This window comes from Harmonia axyridis, chromosome 5 (genome assembly GCF_914767665.1).
Source record: "Harmonia axyridis chromosome 5, icHarAxyr1.1, whole genome shotgun sequence".
Classification (NCBI taxonomy): Eukaryota; Metazoa; Arthropoda; class Insecta; order Coleoptera; family Coccinellidae; genus Harmonia; species Harmonia axyridis.
In genome coordinates, this window is record NC_059505.1 from 23,690,625 (window position 1) to 23,716,965 (window position 26,341).

At 35.7% G+C, this 26,341-nt stretch overlaps 1 protein-coding gene across 2 annotated transcripts in view; it reads right to left on the bottom strand.

The window, feature by feature from the left end:
- LOC123681187 (CUGBP Elav-like family member 1) overlaps positions 1-26,341 on the bottom strand; it is a 518,049-nt gene that overhangs the window by 474,083 nt on the left and 17,625 nt on the right. The window contains exons 2-3 of one of the 2 annotated variants that reach the window (XM_045619438.1): positions 12,623-12,742; positions 9,478-9,516 (exon numbers count right to left, since the gene is read on the bottom strand). Coding sequence is in view for 1 of the 2 variants with exons in the window: in XM_045619436.1 (XP_045475392.1) it covers positions 9,478-9,516 (39 nt within the window). In the remaining variant the exon portion in view is untranslated. The remainder of the gene's footprint in view (positions 1-9,477; positions 9,517-12,622; positions 12,743-26,341) is intronic. The other variant, XM_045619436.1, reaches the window with a different exon arrangement.

The following is a 26,341-nucleotide window of genomic DNA, read 5'->3' on the forward strand; positions in this document are numbered from 1 at the left end:
ACGCCTCATGCTTAAACCCACAAGGATCTCAGCTCACCGGAATAACATAATAAAAATTTTTTTTGATTTAAGCGTTTTTGCCACTGATAAATGAGTTACAGATGTAAATTGCGGTCCGGCGAGAGAATTTTCTCGAAAACGAGGTTTTTGTGGAGGTGAGGAGTCACGTGGACTGGTTTCTTTCACCGCCCCCCTCTCCTATTTTATAAACGGGTGTAACTGGCCGAACTTAAGGTAATCAGAATTCAGAAATTGATTAAGCCCACTGTTAAGTTGCTTGAGATTCAATAAGTCGTTTAGCAGATTCAGATAGTTTAGTTATTCAGATTAGGATTCATTCCATATTCAGGTTTAGTCGCTTAGTTTTTTTGTTCAGACAATTTCAAAGTATTTGGTTTAGTGAGTATATCAATGCAGATAGCTCCATTCACTGAGGTTGAAATAATAACCGGCCTTACTTAGAGTAAGCGTCCCATCAAATATTTTATATCAGGTTTTTTCATTTCCGCCTTCCAGTCAGAAAATCTGTTCACTTGGTCAAGTTTACTGTAATTCCCACATTATTCTCCGAATAACCGCTGAAACGGTTCTGACTTTTAATAAACTGGTGAGATAAGGTAACAGTATCAGTAGACAGTATGGGCATCTCAGTAACCGAGTTTCATTTCGCTGACATTTAAAATGCAAGAAATAATAGAATCACTATAGTCTGTCCAAGGGGGAGATTCAAATATAATTTAATATTCCTCATCGGATTATTTATATACATAAAATCGATATAGATAAATAAAAAGTAAAAGGATGCTCATCGATAAAACAATTTTAAAATTTTCATCACTGCCAAAATGATAAAATCGAGAGAAATATGAAAGCCGAAACCCTCATCAAAACGACTCGACGTCTAAAATTCTAATAATAGGACCGAAAACCAACAAACCAAGACCGAACTCATCTAACTTCTAACGAACGAAGGCGGCTTCGGTATAAATCAAATTGCGAATTGTGTGCCGAATGGATCTCATAATTTGCGGGTTATTGAATTATCCAACAACAGAAAGTGGATTAATCGCTTGGTAGGCGGCCTAGCCAGTCCCGAAATTATATTCATACCGGCTTAACGAAGTAATATTGACCGGAGAATTTACCCACAGCAGCCCGTTTGATTCTGCGATATGTATAGACATTCTCCAATAATGACATTAGATACGATGAAGAACGGACCCTTTGAATTTTGCATATTCTTCCACACTTCCTTTCATTATCAGTATATTGCAACACCTTTTATTGTACTTGACAAATTAGAATGAGAAATTGGGAAATTTATTAGTAGCATTATCTTTTGAATGGAATTGAAAAAGTTGATGAAAATTCTATCATAATCTCATGACTATAATAATATATTGAACATTTCAGGTGGAAAATGTGTGTGAAAAGGTGGCCCTATTGAAAATATAGATAGAACACTGCAAAATATGTTGGGTGTACTCATTGAAAAGTTTTATAGCGTAACAGGATATATTGCTGTCCGACAAAATCAAAATTGAACGTAGAGGCTTGCGGTAATAATTTTTACCACTAAAGTGTACAAGAAAACACACTGAAAATTGTTTCGAAGTTCATACCTCTAACGCTAGGGGGCGTGAGAGCTATCGTCGAGTAGAAAAATGAATTTTACTCGAAAATGTTTCATATGGAGTTGAAGAAAAATAGAATTTCTGTAATCTTTGGAAGATTCTCTATCTTTTTGAATTGTCACTTTAGATTTTACGACATCTCATAAGGGTGGGGGAAAAGGAGAAATCTGACTGATTGAAGTGTCTGCAACTTCAGTTTGGCTCAACATTTTTGAGCGAATTAGATCTCGTCTGAGAGATAATATCTTGTTGATTGAGGACAAAATATACTCATGTAAATCAGAGTTCATTGTTCTGTTCATTTTTCTTCAAAATTTCAAATGTTATGATAGGATTTTCCTAACAGAAACAGAAGTTCCATCAAATTTGCATGAAAAAACCTGAAGGTCGCAAAGCGATAGTTTCAGGCGTTCTGAAGTTATGACCGAAAGAAGATATTCTTTAACTGATACACTGAAAAACCAAATTGTGCCTTTACCGTTTCTGATAGAAACAGAAATTTCATCAAATTTGTATGAAAAACCAGAAAGTCGCAAAGCGATAGCTTCAGGCGTTCTGGAGTTATGGCCGAAAGAAAATATTATGAACTGATGAACGGAAAAACCAAATTGGTTCTTCTTTCGGCCATAACTCTAGAACTCCTGAATCTATCGCTTTGCGACGTTCTAGTTTTTTCATACAAATTTAATGGGATTTCTGTTTCTGTCAGAACCTAAAGACACAATTTGGTTTTTCAGTACATCGGTTGAAGAATATCTTCTTTCGGCCACAACTTCCGAACGCCTGAAATTATCGTTTTCGACCTTTAGGTTTTTTCTTGCAAATTTGATGGAACTTCTGTTTCTGTTAAGAAAATCCTATCATTACATTTGAAATTTCGGAGTGAAATGAACAAAACAATGAACTTCTGACTAAGCGCCCCCTATTGAAAGTGGCAAAAACAAATTTATCATGAGTATATTTTTTTCTCAATCAACAAAATGTTGTCCCTCAAACAAGATATATTTTGCTCAAAAATGTTGAAACAAACTGTAGTTTTTTTCCCTTTCCCCCACCCTTATAAGATGTCGTAGAATCGAAACTGAGAATTCAAAAACATAAAGAATTTTCCAAGGATTATAGTGATGATATTTTTTCTTCAACTTTATATGAAACATTTTCGAGTAAAATTCATTTTTCTACTCGACGATAGTTATAACGCCCCCTAGCGGTAGAGGTATGAACTTCACAACTATTTCCAGTGTGTTTTTTATACACTTAAGTGTTTAAATTTTTACCGCAAGTGTCTACGATGAGAGGATCCTGAGATATAGCCGCTTACCTCACTCATTTGCTCACCCTGTACAATTATTTGGCATAAAAAGTTTCTACCGATGTAAGTATTGAGGAAGCGATCCGCGTAAGTAACATACAGGAAAAAGATCTATTTCAATGTTGAACAGCATTCGGTGGGATAAACACATAGCAAAGTAAAATGAAAAGAGAATTTATAACACAATATTAAATAACATAATAACCTACAGTTGCGAGGTATGGCCATTGAAGGACACAACGCTCATGATGCTCAGGGCCACAGCAATTGATTTCTGGAGAAGATCAGCTGGAAAGTCCAGGCTAGAAATAGTGACTTATATCCGAATAAGGGAAATAATGTGAGTGCAACACGACATTGTTGACTACATAAGAACAAAACAGCTCACATGGGTTCGGACTTCGAGCACATTCAAAGAATGTCAGATGACAGACTACCGAAAAAGACCATACAGGGGACCCCACAAGAAAGGAGAAGACGAGGCCGACCTCGAAAAAGCTGTAGGGAAAGAATAGATGGTCAGGTTAGAGAAAGTGGCCTATCAGATAACTTGTGAGCTGATAGAGAGGAATGGAGATTAGTAATCGGAAGACGGCGCAGAACGTCATGTACCGTTTTATTGACATATATAATATGGCAGCATCCGTATTCAAGATATTCAAGAAGTATCAAAAAAAAGTTGCATGAAGGTCAATGGTAATAAGACACAAGAGATAGTTGTCAGCACGAAACCTCGCAGTACGGATAGTATCTCCTTACTTGGGGTAACAATTGATGCGACTCTAACTCGAGAACATAACTTGACCGTGCTAAGAAAAATACTTTCCACAGAATTGCTCGCAATAAGGCAAATAAACAACACACTTACCGAAAACGAAGCACTCGTTGTATATCATGCACATTTTCATGGAAGGATGACCTACATCATTATCCTATGGGCTGCATCTCCACAGGCCGGCAGCATCTTCTTGAAGCAAAAAAAACTGTTGGATTGATTGCTGGTGCTGATGAATTACAAGTTGTTCACCAGTGTTCAGACAATATGGTATACTTACAGCTCCGTCATGTTACATACTCGAGTATCTTATGTACATCTATGAAAATATGGGCAACTTCCATAAACATCAAGGAGTTCACGACCACCACACCAGAACAAAGGACATTTATATGCCACCATTTCAGCGTCCGAAGAAAACCCAGAATATGCACATATATTATGGGTTGGAAATGTTCAACATACGACCCAAGCATTTGAAAACACTATCCAGAGTGCGCTTCAAAAATGCTTTATAAAAAATTCTGGTAGAAGGTGTATTCTACTCTGTGGGAGAATTCATGATTCAAAAGTTTTAAGCCTTATTAATTTATTGCATATTGAATTTTGGCATGTTTGTACATGAACGAATTGACCATTTCATTGGCTATATCAATGTGGGATCCGAATTCTTAACACCCAACTGAATGATACGCTACTGACTTGACGAAATCGATCCTAAATCTGTGGACCATACAGATTTATCGATATAGGGAGACGTAAGGGGAAGATGTACTTGAGACTTAAGACTGAGACTGGAGCACGACATAGGAACGAGGGTGGTATTCGACGTTAGAGATTAGACGGAAAAGGTTAAATAATTCGACGTTAGAGAATAGACGGACATAGTAAGAATTCGACGTGATAGACGAATATGATTCGACGTGAAATATATTAGACGCAGCTAGTTAGATAATTCGACGTTAGATATAGACGGATCAACTCGAATAATCAGACAATTAGACGATTAAGAATTATACGAAATGAAATAACTTCGATAGTTCAATAGACGAAACTTCAGTGGCTGTACATTCAATTGACGTTGAATTGTACATAGTGTAAATAAACAATAGTTTAGTACCGGCGGCCTTTTTATATAAACCCCTAGACAACGATATAAAAACCCTACATCAATATAAAACGACTTTAACCATATCACTTATACTTCAGATAATGGGCTTTTATCAAGACATTGTATCTTAATTTGCACAAGAAGCTGTACATTATATGTATGAAATCTTAGCAACCAATAGCACCAAACTGGCAAATTTCAGAAATGAAAAGATTTTTCTGCTACAATGCAAAAACAACGGTGTCTTATTACCTCAGCACACAAGGAGGGTAAGAAATGAATCTATGGTTTCATGGACACGTCAGGACACGCAATACAGGAAATTGAAAATTTTAATGTAGGACTAAGTTTGAAGGTTCTATCTCTAGAGATTAAGTTTGCAGAAAGAAGGGTTGCCGAACTTGGAAGAGAACTAGAACGATTCACAGCAGCTCTCGAGAATTTGATCCCTATTCACATTTGTAGTGAATATCAAGCAAGACAAGCCAGAACCTACAATAACCACTCCAACATGATAAGAAATAACTAGAAAAGAAAATTTGACTAACTAACAAAAAAGCAGTTATGGTTATATATATTGAGAATGGGAATCGATTCTCCCCAACACTGAGATCCTAAAACAGGTATTTCTTTCATTAATTGAGTTCATATTTGAATAAAACAATTTTGTTTATAAAGTAGGCTTTTATAGACAAAAGTCTGATTGTGCGATGTTCAAAACCCTTAATAACCTAGAGTTTCAATTTTGATACCAATCTTTTCAACCGAATGTTCACATTACTATTAGTTTTTTTTTATAGGTTGGCTGTACGTATTATACTGTTGTATAATATTCTTTCCAACGAAATTTAAAAAAAATCGAAAGTAATTATTGTTTTATTTTATCTATGACTATTACTTGCGCGGCGAAGTGAACAAGTAAACACATTTCACTAAAAGTTTTGTTGAATACAAATTTAATATATTTTCTTTTTCTGAAGAATATAAATACTTTTGAGGTAAGTGAATATATTATTTTCGCTATGAAATAATTATTTTTTGCGAGTGCATGTTTTACTTGAAGAAACTAGTGCTATTTTCGTGGGTATCAATTTTGATACTTCAGGCATTCCGCCCTACATAAAACCTACTACCTAACTACTAATTCTTTAGCTATAAAAACTTTTTGAACTTCCGATTCATTATTTTTCTGCATAGCTTGGTGTTGGGATGACTTTTATTTTTATTTTATTATAGAAATTCAACAAAAATGTGACCAGAAGAGATTGAGAGCATATTGAAGCGGTTAGAAAATGATGAAATTTCGGAAGACGATTCCACCGACAATGAAGATGACAAAGACTATTATTCGAGCCAAAGAGATCGTCTGATGGAGCTAGAAGATGAAGAGGATATAGGTAATTTTCCCACTCACCCAAACTTGGATGCAGATCCACCTGCAGCAAATGTAGATACCGACATGCAACATAATTTAGAGACTGTTGAACGAAGCCCAACTCCTAGAACCAGCAGCCAGAACAACCTGCAAACTGCACCTTTCAACTCTAAAAACTTAGTGTGGAGAGTAATGAATATGGACATAGTCCAAAATTACAAACATTACAAAGTTTGAACCCATAGCACAAACAATGAATCGCAACAGATTTGATAAAATTCGACAAATTTTTCACATGAATGACGACTCTAAACATTTGCCCATTGATCATCCCCAGCACGACCGACTACATAAAGTAAGACCAGTGATAGATTATTCGTACAAGAAATTTATTACTGTACCATTTGAGCATCGTCTATCACTAGACGAGCAAATGTGTTCAACTAAAATTAAACATTTTATAGAACAATACTTACCCAACAAGCCCCATAAGTGGGGATTCAAATTATACGTTTTATGCTCTCTGTCTGGGTATGCCTACAGTTTTGAGATTTACTCAGGAGCTAAGGACATAGACCGTTTACCTGGCAAACCAGACCTCGGAGCTGTATCCAATACAGTTATTCGATTGTTATGACCAGTAGGTACCAAGGCACGTCAATCATATAACTTATTTTGAAAATTTATATACCAATTTTCCACTGCTACATTACTTGACCAACGAAGGTATTTATTGTCTTGGAACAGTACAGAAAAACACGTTTGGAAAGTCGTGCAAGTTGCCGGAGAAACGGGAAATTATGAAGTCTAACGTACCCAGAGGAACATATCACGAAAATGTGGCCTCTCACGAAGGCCACGAATTTTCGGCCACAAGTTGGAAAGACAACAAACAAGTACTATTACTTTCCACGTATGTTGTCGCTGAACCAGCGGATACTATAACCCGCTACGAAAAAAAACTAAAGGCCAATGTTCAATTATCATGTCCTCGGGTCATAAAAGAATATAATGAACACATGGGCGGCGTTGATTATATGGATAGTTTCATTTGTCGATATCGCATCGGCATAAAGTCGAGAAAGTGGATAACGAGGCTCTTCTACCACTTGTTAGACATGACTGTCATCAATGCTTGGGTACTATACAAAAAGGTAAACACAATGAAAGGAAAACTTCAGAAGAATATTATGAAGTTGGCAGATTTTAGAACTGAGCTTGCCGATACTTTATGTAGATATCAAAGTCACTCGAAAAATAAAAGGGGAAGATCCAGTACCAATAGTCGACAAGACACTACAGTACCTTCTAAAAGACCCCGTGCGTTGCGATTGTATTGGTCATGAAAAAATATTTATGGATTCTAGAAACAAGTGTAAATTTAATAATTGTAGGAAACTTACCTCCTGGTTCTGTAAAAAGTGTAAAGTGTCGTTATGCGATAATAAAAACAATCAATGTTTCGCATTATTTCATGCAGAGGAAATCTGATGCATAGGTATATCTGATTTCTTTATGGCGTTAATGCCTGAAGTATCACAAAATTGATACCTGTTTTTTTTTTAAATAAATATGTAAAATAAATATTGTGATTTTTTTAGCTATTTTTTCCTTCATCTAGACCCCCAAGCAAACACAATAATATTAAAAATAAATCACTTTCGTAAATCAGGCTACTAGGGTGTCTTATCCTCATTTTGGCTAATATGGTGATGTCCTATCTTTTAAAATTCACTTTACGAAGAATATCATTTCAGATCAGGAGATTTTAGAAAATATCAATGACTTTGATGTTAATATACAATTCCCGATAGAAAAGAAAATAAACATGATGATACCTTTCTTGGATACCAAACTACATAGAGATTTGGATGGAACAGATCGGACTGGTATCAAAAACCAATCAGCTCAGGAAGATATATCAACTATGCTTCCTACCAGGACATCTCAACAAAAACCAATGTTGTGTTGGTTTTAAAGAAGAGGATTTTGTATATAACATATGAAACTTTCAGAAAATCTGCCACAAACAGACTAAAGAGATTTTGGCTGAAAATGCATACCCTAACAGACAAATACAAAGTCTTTTGAACAACAACCAATCTCGGAACACAGAAGAAATAAGAAATGGAAAAAATCTTGACCCAGAGGTCCAGAAAAAATTCTGTCCTTCTCAGGACTAACTCCTGAAGACGACAGGTGAATGCTTACCGAAACGTCGATAACAACCCACCGTTAAGATGATGGAAACAGCCCAATGACCTATCTAACTTATTCGTTTTTGAGTTGACCAAGTTGTTCCATTTCATCAATTTTCGGGATTTTATGGTTTATCATTATTTTAATACTTTTAAGGGTTTTTTTGTTTGAGTAGTAAAAATTGCAAGGAAAAGAAAAATTTTTTCAAATACTGTAATGTGATGAAAATAAGCATCCCCAACGACTCAGATTAATAACTGATGTTTGTTTTATTCTGAGGACAGAAAAATAATCACCTATGGCTGATACATGCTCAACAAAAATTTTGAAAACTTTTTCAGTTCAGAAGTTAGCAGTATACCATAGCAACAGAAAAATATCTGAAAATTCTATTTTAATTATGTACATTTGCTTTAAGAATGTTATTTTCATGAAGGAATTAATTATTCTTCACTTACCATCTATATTCAATTCTTTTCCAATGTTTTTCAAAAAGTCATTTCTAAAAACATTATCGCCTGTCAAAACAATATATACCGTTCAGGAGAAATCGTCTGCAGACCTTCAGGTAACTAATAGTTCCCATTCGAAACTGAAGGAACAGAAATTCAACGGAACAGAAACCTAAAATGGGTAAGTTATGTTCTTCAAACAAAACACAGAGTCTCACACTGTTCGAACTTTCATCGGGTAGTTCGTCAATGAGGACACCCCTTGATCAATAAAAAAATACGATATTTCTCTTGATTTGTGAATTAGTAGTACTCAAGGTGCTCATTCTCGTTATCAAATAAATCAACTGACCCATCGCAAAATTTCACTTCAATTCACCTTTGTCGCTACTACTGAAAACACACATATCTGCTTCTAAATCTTTTTTTGTACCGCGTTGCATCATTTGTTCACATATTAAAAACACTTGTTGGGGAATCTTCAGTTCTACTTCAAAACGAAACACTGATTCTAATAACTTCACACTCTGTAAGGAAATGAAAACAGGACTATGTATTGTCTTAAAAATTGCATTTTGATTTCTAGCCAGGCAAATAGCTAAATTTAGTTGAGACTTACTTGTAAACGGTGTTCTCATCGTAGTCCTGGCTGATGTCACTGAAACAACATTTATTTAATTTAATTCTTTGTTGATTATGATGGATACCTTGTTTGGCAGGTTCTCTATGTTCTTAAATGAGAATTTCAATTTTTCAGACATTCAAATTCATGTCTACATAAAATACAGGGTGTCCCATAAGTCCACGTCAACCCGCCGCATGCTAATAGCTCAAGTAATGCCCGACCAGAATAACCAAATTTGATTTTAGTAAAAGAGTCTTAGTTTTAGAGATATCAACAGTTTGATGAAAATGGTCAAAATATACACCTAAGTCATTATTCTGAGTGCCACATCTACAAATGTTGGTATTTTGCTATTTTTCTTTCGATCGAAAATTAGAGGTGTATCACCCTACCCAATATGACTAAAGATTTTGCCAAGGTGCGTATGGTATGCTCATAAAAGGTGGTTCCAACATGTTAATTTTCTCAAATTTCTTCTTCCAAATTTGATCGTTTCTGCTATGAAAAAGTTATATCAGACTAACTGGGCATGTTATGCCTTGTATTAGCAATTCAAGTAAAATTTTCAATAAAATATAATTTTTTGCTATACACAACGAGGAAACATAGTATATTATTTCATAAGGAAGAGAAGTGTCTCTTTTCATGGCGAGCTTGTGTTTACCCGCCTCACTCCGTTCGTCGGGTAATTTAGCAAGCCATGAAGAGTCACTTCAACTCCGAACGAAATATGATATTTTTTTTCAAACGTTTTGAAATTCATAAAAGTCTGGAGATCCTTAAATTACCTTCCAATTAGATTTCTCTAATTCTGAGCTAATCCGTTCATTGTGCCACTATAGAACAAAATCCTACGAGAATATATCACATTTGCACATCTTTTATTTTATTATTATATGTTGGTTCTTTGAACTCTCCCGTCACGGATTTATCTATCACTTCATCGTTCATTTTCATTTCTGCTCAGAAGTAAAGTCGTGGACTACCTCGTTAGTACAGTGGACTGAAGAGTTGGCTGTGGTGTCGAATATACCGGTTCGAATCCTGGCTAGGTCATGGATGTTGTACATTTCTGGTGATGGTTTATGCATTCGGTGTCTTATATTACTTGGTTATGGGTACATAGCATTACTGCTGAGCCCAATTGATGAGAGAAAAAAAAGTAAAGTCGTGAACAATAACAATATCTACTCTACACTTAGTAATATCGAAATTCCTGGAACTTGAACTAAATAAATCAAGTAGAACCTGTGTTATCGAATCTCGAACTTATCCAATAGTATAGAAGAAGATTTTTCAAACCTATGGCATCGTTATCTGCGGTACAGAACACATGAGAATTATGATAGTCATCGACTATCTACAATCCTCAGAAAGGCTAGAGCAAGTTATGAGGATCGTTTGGCGTACTCGGGAAATCGGAAGAGATTCTTCACACATGTGCGCTCCATGTTAAATTCAAAGGTTTTAATTCCTCTGCTGCGAAGATCATCTGAAGTAAACTGTCGTGATGAGGATGAAACAGCCACCATGTTTGCTGATTGCTTCGCTGAGGCTCACTCATGAGCCACCCGGAGTTATACCCGAGGTTGGAGTGCATCGGCCCACAACCTCTCTTTATTCTGTGGAAGTAACTGAGGAGGAAGTGAGAAAATTATTGACCCAGCTTGATGCCTCCAGTGCCCCTGGACCTGACGATTTACCTGAGTGTTTAGCTTATGTAGATGATTTTAAATTGTTCGCCAATGCTTTGTCATCTACGATCCAGAGTGATCTTAATCGTATCTATGAATGGTGTCAGGAATGGCTTCTCCCCCTAAATATTCACATTTCCCCAAGTGTTCTGTGAGTACAGCTCTGTATACCACTTATGTGCGGCCCATCATGGAGTTCGCCAGTCCTGTTTGGGCGGCGGCACTCGCGTGTGATCGGGAGAGGCTCGAGCAGGTTCAGCAGTATGCAACGGCGTATGTTGTGATTCGCTCGAGCTATAGCGAACGATTGCGCCTTTTCGGTCTTCGCTCTTTCCGTGAATGCGGCGATTTGATAGTAACCTATAGAGCGTTACACGGTCTGTTCGGTTGTGATCTGAGCAACTTGTTTGCCCCCAATACTAACAAACTTCGTGGCCACCAGCTAAAATTGTACCACGAAAACTATCGAAAACTTTCTTTTTCCTTTATTTTAGGGTATTGGTTCTATTTTTAGGTATACACTTATATGTTTTATGACGTAATGTGAATGTGTTAATTTTAACTAATTATGACTAAACCCATGTATGCCATACCCTAAATAAATAAATAAATAAATAAATAGGGTATTGGTGTTATGTAAATTTTTCTGTATTTTTTCCTGAGAGTTATAGGCTTGTATGCCTTCTGTCTTATTCATATTGTAATAATAAATAATAATAATACGGAACAGAAAGTTGGGCACTAAACAAAGAAATTCTCCACAAATTCCAGGTCACTCAAAGAGCCATGGAGGGACGAATGTTAAATGTAAGTCGACTAGAACATATAAGAAATGAAGAAATACGTACACATCTCGAGTCACATACGTAGTTACCCAAATATGTAAACTGAAGTGCAGTTGAGCTGGTCACTCAACCAGAGTGTCAGATAATCGCTGGACTCGCAGAATTGTGAAATGGCGGCCACGCAGCAATTCTAAAAGTAGAGGGCGACCGCAAACTAGACGGACTGATGATATAAAGAGACTCTTGGCACAAACTAGGAACAGCAAGCTCAAAAACGGGAAACTTGAAAGAAGTAGAAAGATAAATATATAGAGAGATGAACAAAACTAAAGGAGGCTTATCCGACAATGAGTTGTTAGCTGAGAATGATGATGATGACGTTTGGATGAAACGAGACCAGGAAGTGAGTATTGATGATGAACACGGCGATCCTATATGCGTGAAAGTCGAAGTACCAAAAGCCAACAGTTCTAGGCCCAATTATTTTTATACTCTAAATCAACTTATTATTGAAGGCAAAATTATGAGCTTGATAAACGATACTGTGGTATTTTATGAAGCTGAATCATGAAAATTGTTAAAAGCAGAACTTCATTAATGTTGAAAGGTGGCTGCGATATAATTAACTGACTTTAAATTTCGAGAGAACAAAATATTTACCCTTTTCCTTTTATTCTATTGGGCTGCCATCACTAATTGTTTGGACCAAACTCATGTATCCCAGAAGCTGATTCAATTGAATATCTTGGAATCATAATCGATCGACACCTCAATTGGAACCTGCAAATAGATAGTTGGGTCAAAAAGCTGAGGAGTAAGCTATTTAGATTTAAACACTTGAGAGAGAACCTTGACATGAAGCAGGTGAAGATTGTATACTATGAGTTGGTCCAGTTGCAATTGATTGAAGAGGATTGGGGTGTAGGAAATGTTAGGCATTTAGAAAAGTGGAACCTTGTCCACAAATGGATTTTGAGAATTAAGTATTTTTGAAAAACTTCTCGAGTTCGCCAATGACAATGCTACAGCTCGGTTATTGATATGAGATAATTATTCTGTATGACTAACTAGTTAATTTTAAAAGGAAAAAAATCACTTGTGAAGCAATTTTATTCCGATGTGATACTAGAAGTTGAACATGTTGAAGGTACCTTGCAATGAAAAACTAATGACAACATAATTGTGAATGTCTGTCGCCAAAACTTCACGGCTAATTGTCCAATTATTTGAGAGATTTAGAAGGTATATATGTATTCAAAAAGAAAAATTGAGCATTGGATTTTATATTCTGAAAGGGTGATGTTCCATGACTCTTAGAACCAGGGGTTAAAGTTCTGAAAATGAAATAGATAAAATTGAAAAAAAGAAGAGTTTGAAGGGAAAATATAAAGAGACGAGAGAATGTAATTCAATATTTTTTTCTCAATTAAATATAGGCATTTCTAATGGGATAGTGGACATTAGTTTTCATTATGCTTAGATTTTATATTCCGATTATTATTCCTCAAATTACAATTCCACCGAAATTATTAGGTGTACAACTTCGCTTCCGCCGTTTTGCAATATATCGATGTAGCGATAAGTGGTAGTCGAAATAAATAGATCGTAGTCATGTCATACAATAAGCTTAGGTATTTGTGAACATAAGGCCATCGACATGTTAGTTGATTTGTGACTGCATCATAAAGTTATTTTCGATTACACATGTCAGCTTACGAGCCAAATTTTCGTCATTTTCGGGAGGTTTTAATTTACGGCTTCAAAATGGAGAAATTTGCGACTGAGGCTCATCGAATGCTGTCACATACCTATGGTGAGTCCTCTTTTAGTGAAAGCACGTGTCGAGAGTGGTTTCAACGCTTCAAGAACGGTGATATTGACGTCGAAGACCAGCATGGCGGTGGAAAAGAGAAGATTTTCGAAGATGCAGAATTGGAGGCATTACTTGATCAAGACTAGTGTCAAATGCAATAAAAATTGACAGGATCATTGTGAGTGACGCAACAATCCTATATATATATCACTTCCATTTTTTTTGGAGTTTACCTCATTTCCATTTTTTATCAACTGGTTTACACATAAGAAATTTGTTTTAAATTCTGGAACATGGAAGAGCGTCATGGATAATAATAAAATGCTGCTCTTCATTGGTTATAGTCCCAATTTCTACAGCACCTGAGCTTTCTATGGCGAGTTTACCATCATTAGCCACTGCTAATGCTCATGGAGGGGAAAATAGATGGCCGAAGAGGTCCCGGAAGACGAAAATGCTCGTGGCTTAAAAATGTCAGAGAGTGGACTGGGTTGGACACACACCCTATTGAGAAAAGCTTTAAATAGGGAGGAGTTCGCTGGAATTGTCGCCAACCTTCAGTATTGAAGAAGGCACCTAAAAAATAAGCCACTGTAACTTCCATTTTCATATCATTGTTTATACAGGGTCCTGCTATAGTGTGTTAGGCTTTCATAGCTGCCAAACTAGACGTTTTAGAAATTCAGTTGAAAAGCATCCCCTTTTTACTTCCGATACTGCATTTCTGATACACAGGGTGTTCCCAAATAAAATTATTCAACAAATGAGTGATTTTTTGAATGGAACACGACTTATATTTTTGCATATTTTCAATGCTCTTCAATACCTTCATCATGATGCAAAATATTAGGTTTATATTTCCAACGGTACGGATGTTATTCAGAAAAAACTGCAAAATTTCGACGAAATGTAGTTCGGTAAAAGCCCTTTACCGATTTCCAGAAGCGATAAAAATATGAATTCGATCAGAATTTCTTTTAACTTAAGAATTTGCCTAGTCATCGTTCGTAGCCTAATGCACTATTGCAGGACCCTGTATAGTAAACCGGCACAACCCGATTTTGTAACATCTTGTCGGTATCTCTTCTGTATACCTACAACAGGTTTGAATGTGTTCAGAGCATTGTGTAGATCACGAAACTGCTTGTTGTAATGTTTCAAAATGGCGGAGGGGAATGCAGCGACATCATGGAATTGGCCATCGATGGTTTTGTTTTTTGTTGATAACATCGCTACCATAGAGTCTATTTCCTCGTGTATTATTAATGTCATCAAATGTTCTTCAATTTATTTTCAGAAGCCTAAAGCGTATCAGTTATATTCAAAAAAATATTCGACAAAAAATGATTTTTTTCAAGGCGATTTCAAAATTATTCTTAAAATTGAAGGAAAAAGTCTATAAAACACTTCTATTGTTGGAACCTTGTATATTAAATCATCCGGTTACATGTTTCGGCATATATAAATATGTAAATGATCTTAAACAGAGTCTCACAACTATTTTTCAAACGATCAAGGACAATAATTTGTTCTTCTCCGAAGCAGATAAGGGCGATTGTATAGTTATCCTAAATAAGACCCAATACATTAATAAGGTTCATGAATTCCTTTCCAATAATGGTTTCGATAAAACAACGAATTCAAGCGTCAACAAGTACAACATTCTGTTCAAAAATAAACTTTCTTCTCTTGGCCCATTTCTATGTGACAATTGGAAGTCACTTATGCCTATGTCATTCACCACCCCTAGATTGTATGGCCTTCCAAAAGTCCATAAGGATGGCATCCCCATCAGACCAGTGGTATCGTTCTGTGGTAGTTTAGCCTATAAACTGTCAAAACATCTGAACAAACTTCTAATGTCCGCCATCAATTTCAAGTCCGAATTCAGCGTTAATAATTCCTTAGATCTAATAAGTAGAATCAAAGACTTGCGGATCCCTAACAACTCTATACTTGCTTCTTTCGATGTAAGCAATATATTTACGACAGTACCAGTCCCACAAACGTTACAGATATTTAAAAACAAGTTGATCAATTCTTCGATGTCTGATGACTTGACTAATTGTGTATTCCAACTCACAGAATTATGCCTTCAACAAAACTTTTTCAATTTTGAAGGAGAAATTTTCACACAACTAGAAGGCCTAAGTATGGGTGATTGCCTTTCCCCTTTCTTCGCAGAACTGTTTATATCATACTTTGAGAAGAAATTGATTTTCATAGCGAACAATCCTTTCAGGGACAAAATTCTTTTTTGGGAAAGATATGTGGATGATATTCTGATAGCTTGGACTGACAGTGAGGAAGAACTGAAAGCGTTCCATGAATGGATCAATAAACTCCATATGAATATCAACTTTACGTTAGAGGTCGAGTCAGAACAAAAATCAACTTCCTAGATCTTACAGTTAAGAGACACCTAGATAGATTAATTTTTAGCATATACAGGAAACCCTCTCAAACATCCACAAAAATTCATGCCATTACATGAGTCATAAAATGGCTGCTTTTAACACATATATTAATAGACTACTCATTGTTCCTCTGAGTAAAGATGATTCTAGTAAAGAGGTTAATACCCTGAAGTACTTAGCAGAGGAGAATGATTACCACCCGAATGTCATCGATAAACTTATTAAGGAGAGAAGGAGGAAACAAAACACGGAAAGATCTAACTTGTCGACTTCGGAAGCGGGTACAACTCCGAATAATAAATACTGTTGCATTCCTTTCTATGGCAGCATTTCACATAAGATTGCCAACGTAATCGGACAGATTGAGAACTCCAAAGTGTCTTTTAAATCAGATAACATCTTGGGTCAGTTTATAATAAGGTATAGGTTCCCTATATATAACCTAGACAAACCTGGCGTCTACAGATTGGAGTGCGGCGAACCAGGCTGCAATGTAGTCTATGTGGAAAGAAGTGGTAGATCCATTCGAACGAGAACAAAAGAACATCTAACTAGCGCCAGGAACCCAAACAACCATAAGTCTATTTTCGGTGTTCACGTAAGGGAAGAAGAACATAATTTTGATATGGAAGATAACACCAAACTTATTCATCACTGCGAGTTCGGCTTCAAACAAGAAATTCTGGAGGAGGTGGAGATTTTTAAACATATGAAGAACAAAGAATACAGGACACTAAATGCTTTGTTAACAAACAACTTCAAAGACACGTATAAAATTTTATATTGATGCTCCTCGAGGACGCCACTGCATCATAAGGAAATGCAACACCTGAGTCAACCTTGATTGGAAGAAGAGGAATCCGTCAACATGAACGTCAGTTTTGTTTTGTTTGTCATTTTATATTATTTGACTTTTCACAGTATGCCTTTTTGACCAGTGTATTTTTGATATTTATTCATTTATATTTTTAATTTTCACTTTGTGACTTATACTTATTTTATCAATGTTTTATCATATGACTATCGAACCTTAAAATCGTAAATTTCAGTGAGCTATTAACCAAACTGTAGAATTATGTTATCCATTTTTTTTCACCTTTTCTTTAAGTTTTTCGCTCAACTTCATATATTCTACCTAAGAGTATAATCTTTTTCAGAATCTTTGGTTTGATAATGGCGAATATGCCGAAACATGTAACCGGATGATTTAATATACAAGGTTTCAACAACAGAAGTGTTTTATAGACTTTTTCCTTCAATTTTATACTCAACACTTCAAAATGGGATTTTATGAGATTAAAATTATTCTTGTTTTACTATGAAACCGATGAGTTTAGGTCAAATGTGTTTAATGTAAAAAAATTTTAGAATGCCATTATTTATTTATAAATGTCAGTTTTATTGAAATATGACTCAAAACGATTGAGCTATGTGCAATTTTGTGGCGCAAGGTGCCATGGCGTATTGTTTTTATGTCACATAAATCTTACCAATTCATACATGTGCTTTCTTTAACAGGGATCGATATATTCAGGGCATTGTGTAGATAGGGTAGATTACAACTTCTGGTTTTAATGGAATAGCAGTGACGTCATTAACATGGCCGCCGACGGTTTTTATTTTTTTAAATAACATCGCACACATTAGGCCCATTTGCTTCTGTATGATGTCGTTTAAAAGCTCATCAAATTAATGTTCTTCGATTTATTTTCAGACACCTAAAGCGTATTTGTTATATTCGAAAAACCCTTCGACAAAATGAAGTTTTTTTGAGGGATTTCGAAAATATTCTGTTTTTACTGAGAAACCATTCAACTTACAAGGAATTTTTTCAAAGTAGTTAGGAATTATGCTGGATTTCATTACCTATTTATAAACGACTGGTCTATGTCTAACCTGTGGCCTAAGGAGCCATGGTGTATTTTAATTATGTCAGATAAATCTCACCCATTCAAAGTGATTTATGCTGGCATGATTTTAGCTTTTTTTAAGAAAAGGAGCTTTTAAGCTTGCCACTGGTGACAACTTCTCGCCAACTAATCTCCTCGCTAATCTCCAACCGTGCCTGATGGTAGCGGTAAGATTTGAAACGCCACATCAGCAAACGTGAGCTTCACAATTTGCTCTGCGTAAATGATGGTGGTAGTTTATCAAGATTTCTGATGTTAAGAAACATTACCGCCGTAAGATTGTCAATGTCATCCATTTCTCGCTCTTTTGTGCCATATCTGAATTCAGTACTGCTTCAGTCTCAAACCCTTTCAAGAGTAATTCGTAATTTTCGGTAAAAATTTTCCATGTACTCTTTTTTTGAAAATCTTGAAAATAAACTTTTTATGTCGCAGCCCGTCAGAGCATGGTACCCCAATTATCTTTGTCTTTTTGGACCGAAAGCTTCGACAAATTTGCGAACTTTGACATATTTCGGCTTCGCGGATGTCCTACATCGTATCCAGACCTTCGTTGGTAACTTTTAAAAAAAAATTAATTAATAATAATACGTCAGTATCTCCGATGTTAACTATTAGTGTCTCAAAGCCCCTTTAGCAGAATCTGTCTCTTGCAGAATGCAGATTGCAGAAAGAAACGACTGTCGCCCTCTTTATGATTACCTTATTCTTAAATGAAGGACAAATCTGATGATTTTTCGTTATTTCTGCTATGTTATTAAATCCACCAGCATCACAATTTCGTTCTACTAACTTTTGTCGATTAATCGGAGATGTATTTTGAAAGAAATATAACATTTCATTCATTGGCCGGAATAAGTGTAAAATTAACCGATTGAGTTGGAAGTGAAGTAGTAGCGCCCGTTATTTTATCACAGGAATGATGGACAGCTTTCTCTTTTCTCTTATCCTGGAGTTTATGGAATTTTCAATGTATCAACCAAAAAGCACATGCACGCTTTCACTTTTATCATTTTTTATTGCGATATGATCTTCCAAAAAATGTCTGCGAAATTTCGAATGTTTTTGGCATTTTTGGTTTACCTATATTTTGGATAAGCGCCTTACTGAATTTTCAGTTTTAGGTTAAGAGCTTCCAGATCCAAACTCAGTTTGTTCTCGTGTGAAATGTAAGCCAAAATTGACTTGTACACTGTATGAGCTGTCCGTCTTATTGAAAAGAGAAAAGGGCGGATCGCTTAACTCAAACTCAATTTCATTTCTTCAATTTTTTACAGCAGAAAACATTTGTCTTACTAGGCATCTCTATTTACTGTAACCTTTTCATTTGTTGATTTTGTAAAATTTTCACTTTATTTAAGTCTTGAAAAGTTTGTGACCTTTCGATGCAATTCATATCTATTAGTAGCCACCATACAGTAGCAAATAAACTTAAAAGATGCGATGTATTCAACAAAAACCGTCGGCATATAAACATTTTTGTCATGTATACAATGCCCTGAACACATCCTTACCTGTTGAACAAAGTACGTTTGGTAAACAGCTTGAATGGGTAAGGGCTATTTGCACCATTTGCCTAAACATTGATTAAAAATTTAAACGTTGATTACTCTATGATTTCTCAAGAGAAATCAGAAATTAATCAATGTTAAATTTTAATCAATGTTTAGGCAAATGGTGCAACTGGCCCTCAGATTTACATAGCTCAATCGTTTTGAGTCCTATTTTAAAGAAACTGACATTTATACATTATACATAAGTAATAGAATTCAGCATAATTTTTACACATTTCACGTGAACTCATCGGTTTTTTAGAAAAACAAGAATAATTTTGAAATTGCCTTGAAAAAAATCATATTTCCACGATTATTCTTTTAAATATAATAGATACGCTTTAGATGTCTGAATATAAATTGAAGAACATTCAATAATCTTTCAAAAGACACCATTCACAAGGAAATAGACTTTATGGTTGCGATGTCATTAACAATATAAACTGAACCGTCGGCAGCCATGTTTATGACGTCACTGCTATCCCCTCCATTATTTTGAAACAACAACAAGCAGTTTCGAGATCTACACAATGCCCTTAACACAGACATACCTGTTGTAGGGATACAGAAGAGATACCGACAGATTCGGTGTAGAGAAGGAATTTTCTCGAAGGACGGTCAACTATAGATACTATTCTTCAGCCATTCCTTTCTGGATGTAATGTGAATACTGCATCCAGTTCCAGATTCAACATATCAATTCGACTTGTCAAGGGAACCACTTAGAAAAACGACATTGAATGCACTTTTAGAATTATCCTCGTTTTTTTTTTATTTTCTCTACATTTAATCATGAAATAACCACAATAACAAAACAAATAATAGTTGACTTCGTATTTAGATTTCTTAGTGCTGCCACCTCTGTTTCCTTCAATGATCCCTCTGTTAGCGAATGCTCCAGCTGCAGAGTTTTCTGCAATACTTGCGCCACCTACGTTCATATCTAGTATTAAAGATTTTATGGAATCTGCATTAACATTAATCTTGGAATATTCAATGGCGATAACCATGGGCTCATACTTTTCCGTTAAACCGGTAAGCATCAAACTTCCAATTAATTATTCGCTCATTTCCAAACCAAATCTTTTTATTTTTTTCCAACGGCGGCCCCAGCCCTAAATTTTGTAGTCGCCGTTATGAGCTTCAAGTTTTTTAATGGGACCATTCAGTACCTTGTCTGCTCGAAATGCATATAAAGTGTCAGGTTGCTCCATTTTGGGGGGGGGGGTTCATTATTAGATTGTTAATTTAGATTGACTGTCAAGTAGACTTCTCGAATAAAATCAGACCGAAAACCTCATTTATTATAGTTGTCGAATTTTTCCAAAAAAGACTCCTGGAAGACATTCAGAAGTCAAGTTGCAGACGTCAGCATTGGTCCTTCGAGCCGGATACAAAAAAGTGTGAAAATTTTAGTCAACCAGATGAGTGACATTGCCAGGACTTCGAGAAGTACCTATGCCCAATGAAAACGTTCTACGTCGAAGTAGCATAATTCGAGACATGTGATTTGACTAGAAAAGAAAATACGAAGAACACTGAACATTCGTTCAACAAGTTAACCACCGGTAATGCTAAAAAATCCGAAGAGGTTAAAAAAGGAGATATTCAAGACACCATTTTTAATGCAACAGAACATTCTGAAAGAACACCCGGTTCGAAATTGTCGAATGCAAGTAAGAAAAGTATTGCCGGAAGAAAAAGGCTAGAAATAGAGTTTGAAGCTGAAAGACCAGTTGCAGAAATCAAAGAAAATTTGATAACGAAAAAACTACAGCTCGATAAAATGAAGATTATGGAAGAAATTGATTATTCCGAATGTGAGTCTGAAAGAACTACTTTATTTAGTGAAAGTTCGACAGAGACACTAAAGAAAAATGCAATGTTAAAGAACTGGATAACAAATTTATCACTGAAAAATGGAAAATCCAGAGAAATATTTGAAGCTGAACTCAAACAAAATGAAGAAGCAAGAATAGTTATTTATAATACAAGTGCAGAAGGCATGGATATTCTTCCACGAATTCCAAACTCAAAAACGAGCCACGAAGTGGCGAGTTTTGGAATGAACGAGTGGTAGAATGAGCCTTCTGTACGAGTATTATACATTATTTTCTCTAATTCATTGCATTTTTATTGAAATCAATGAAATATTTCCATAAATATCATTTAGTGATTTTTGCATTGAAAAATGTTGGTTGTTAGAACTGATTTCTATAAGGCAAATTGATGAATTGACAGATAAAGCCGTGGCGGAAAGTTCGGAGTACCAACATATAATAATAAAATATAACCATGAAAACTGTGCGTTTCTGATATATTCTCGCACGATTTTGTTCTACAAGATGTGGAAGAATGAACGGAATAACCACAGAATTAGAGAAAGAATCATCAAGTGTAAATATATCAATATAAGTGTATATAAAGTGTATAAATAAAAATAAATAGAACAGGAAAATATAAAATCTACAAAAAGAGTTAAATAAATAAATAAGTTAATGAATATAACATAAAATTAAATAATCATTAAATCTATTTGAATCCACGCATAACAATTTCAGGTAATATTGTTACTAGTTTCATCTCCACCAGTAATTGGTGACTCATTTTTTTTCGATCTTGTCTTTGGTATAGTTTTGGTTTAAAATTTTTTGAAGTTGAACTATCTTCATATATTGATTGATCTATGTTGTGTTGATTTTGTTTTTCTTGTGTTTCTATATCTGAACATAGATTGGACGAGGTGATATATCGTTTCACGATGGTTTCAAAAGTTCTTATCAATTCGGGTATGATTTTTGAGGTCAATTCACTCTCCTGTACGAATTTTGTTTGTAACATTTGGGAGTATGACGTTCGAGGTATGGGCGTTTTTATTTCTGCTTTCTTCCTCGCTTCAGAAAATGATATTTTTTCGAGAGTTCTGATTTCTTGAACAGATTTTTCAAAAATATACTTTGGACATTTCCTATCATTACTTAGGCGATTTTCCAGACAATTAAGGCATTTATATGGTTGAGCACAGCTCGAATCTGGATGTTTCGGTTGTCCACATATGCAAATTTCCTCATTTGTGCATCTCGAAGCGACGTCCCAAAATCTTTGGCATCTGAAGCATTTCATCGGTGATGGAATATATGGACTTACTTCGATTCTTCTGTGGATTGCTATATCTATTTTTTTCGATAGGTTTGGTGTGCCAAAAGTTAGAATGTGTCCGGGAGTATCCATAATTTGTCCGTTTCTTTTAGTTTTGAGTCTTCTCACGTCAATTACTCCTTTTTCTTTCAGTTCCTCCTTTATTTCCTCTACAGTGCAATTGAGCAAATCACGACAGTAAATTACATCTTTACTCTGATTCAGTTGAACATGAGGGGTCACTCCTACATCGAAATCACAAACATTTTTCAGAGTAGATAAGAGCATTGATCGTTTCTTCGTGGAAGTTTCAATAAGAAGTCCTCCACTTGTCTTTCTCAGTTCTTTCACTTCACCAACAATACCATATAATATTTTCGCAATTTTGAATGGGCTGACTATAGAAAAGTCAGCTCCATCGATTCTTTTGATGACCAGATACCGAGGACTACTTGTCTCCATCATCTGGCCCATCACCGCATTAGCAGTAACAGTACAGGGGGTGGCGCTGCCATGTCCACCACTTACCCCGGGTTGCTGATGCTCTACTATAGTCTGCCCAGCACCGCAGCATTCCATAGGGTCTGTTTCACCTCGACTGGCCAACGAGGGTTCCGAGGCTGCATTAAACAGCATAAATCCTCATATTTGCCCTTTTTTGGAGGGACCACATGCCCTTTTTGGTGAAGTAACCAGCTGAGGCCCCGGGATTGCCACACCCGTGCCTATCAATGATAGGCCCCCTAGGGAGGAACAGTCTATTTTACATGTTTTCAGAGTAAAATGAATTACTGTATCTCCCTTTGGGGTAATAGACTAATAGCACGTCGGCTGAACGAGTTTTCTTGATTCAGAAGCTGGGTATCAGAGCAATGTATGGACTGAGGTACAGAGAGTCGTGCCGTGGTGTTTTCAAAAAGAACAATATACCAACATGTTATGGTCTATACATTTATCGACTGCTGATTTTCTTCTTAAAGCATAGTCACTTTTTTGTAGAATGTAGGAATAAGAACGACACCAGGTGGAACATCAGATACTTCTATCCATTGCATTCCAGAAAACTGACTGAAAGAAATATGTTCTATATTGCAATAAGACTATTTGAATCTGTACCAGAAAGAATTGAAGAACTTAGTAACTTGAGGTCTTTCAAAAAGGAAGTCTACAAGCAGATTTTAAGCTGTGAACCATATTCTGTAAAGGAGATCTTCGATAATGTAGGATTGTAAAGTTTCTTTTTTTTTACATGCCTTCCTTTTATTGTTTATTGGATAATGAATAAATATTTCTATTTCTGATTATGACATCTGTTATATCCCTCTTATACTATCTCATCAACGTCATACCCAGTATATTACAATTTCATTTCCATTAGTTATGATCAGGACCACAAAATTTCTAATAGAAGTATATTCGGAAAACCTAGTCGGATTTTGCAAATTCACGAACTTTATAGGGGTGTTGAAACCCGTAATTCCCTAAAATTTAAAGATTTAAATTTGAGCCGTTGAAGAGTTATCGTGTTTACGGATTTGACCGGCAACCCAGATCACATCATCGTGATCGTGATCTGTTCGGGAAACGATCGTTCTAAATTATCATGAAAGATATATTAATATTCTTGAGGTCCAAATTACACAATTCAGCTTTCAGCGAATTGTGATAATAAGAGCAACAGCATGTCTCGTCTATCGACGTAAAACATTCGAATTTGCTCATATTGCGAATTCAAGCACTTCAAACTCAATTTGGTGCTTTCCGAATCGAAACGACGTTGTTCTTCTGTCTACCGTCCCATCGAAATGCTCGCAGATTCAATCTAGAGGTCGAGTATGAATCGGAGCCCGAGTTAAGTGATATTTTATGTACCATCCATTCATCTATTAGGACGAATTAACATCGAGAAATCCACACCAGGGAAATATTAAGGGACGTATCCTCCTTCGGAGATTCGAAATTTCCCAATTAACCCAAGCTACAATGATCTACAGAATATCGCAATTAAATGGTTGGAATAGAAGTTTAATTGATAATAATATAATACTTCTTCTTCGACGATGTATATTCTTTTTTGTCGAACCGTTATGGATCATAATGATCATGGTACTAATAACAATTTTACTCAAAGCCGTTGGGTTGTGCATAAAAATACTAATAATAAATAACATAAAGAGTGGTTCAGGTATACCCAGAGATATCCAGATGGATGGAGATGGTGAGATGATTGCAAATCATTTTAACAGCTACTTTCTGAACTGTACAGCAGACTTGTTGTCTGCTTCACCTGTAGGAGACCACCAAACTTATTTCGAGCAAGCAGATAGATCAATGTTTCTCAAACCAATAACAGAAACTGAGATAATAAAAGTAGTGAATAGCTTGAGTAATAAACACAGTAGTGGTTATGATGAAATACCAACTTCTTTGATGAAATTTTGTATTCATGAGGTCATTTCACCCCTAACTTTTGCCATCACCACATCTTTCAGAACAGGGGTTTTTCCAGACAAATTAAAACTGGCAACTGTAAGGCCTTTACATAAAAAAGGAGATAGGTCAGGTGTGGAGCATTATCGACCGATAAGTTTGCTGCCGTGTTTTTCCAAAGTGTTTGAGAAATGCATGAGTATCAGATTGATGAAGTACTTTTTGGATAATGATATGTTCTATAGGGGCCAACATGCCTACATGAAGGGAAGGGGAACTCAGACTGCTTTGTATGAATTTACTGAGTCAATCTTACAAGCCCTGGAGAATAAAATCTACGTGATGGGTTTATTTTTGGATCTGACAAAGGCTTATGACTGTGTAAATCATCAGCTTTTGTTGAAGAAACTGAAGCTGTATGGGATAACTGGGGTTGTTATCTCCTGGTTGAGGTCGTATCTATCGGGAAGGTTGCAGCAGACTGTTGTTACTGAAAAAGGAGTATCTGTGAAGTCAAGGATAGGGATGGTTGAGATGGGCATTCCACAGGGAAGTATAATCGGTCCAATTTTGTTCAATATATATAATTAATGACTCTCGGGAGTGTATTGTTGGGCAGAATTGCTTGTTAACTAACTATGCCCATAATAAGAACATATTAATAACTGCTCAAGAAATGCAATCATTACTCAATGATTCGGATAGGATTTTTGAATTATTATCTGAATGGACTTCAAACGAAACACTGATTTTAAATGAAAATAAAACGAATTGTGTCATATTCAAAACCAACAGATCTAACCTTGAGTGTCCAAATACAATAAAACTAAATGAATCTGAATTCAATATAAGTACTGAAACTAAGCTCTTAAGATTAACGATAGACTCAGTTCTATCATGGGAAGCTCATATAGAAAACCTCAATAAGAGGTTGAACTCGGTTTGTTATACTTTGAGAGTAATGTCACAATATCTCGGCAAAGATGGCCTGAAGATGATTTATTATTCAAATTTTGAATCCCTCGTTAGATATGGTTTAATTTTTTATGGTAGTGTCAGAGCAGTGGACAATATATTTGAGACACAGAAAAGAGCAGTCAGGACAATAAATAAACTTG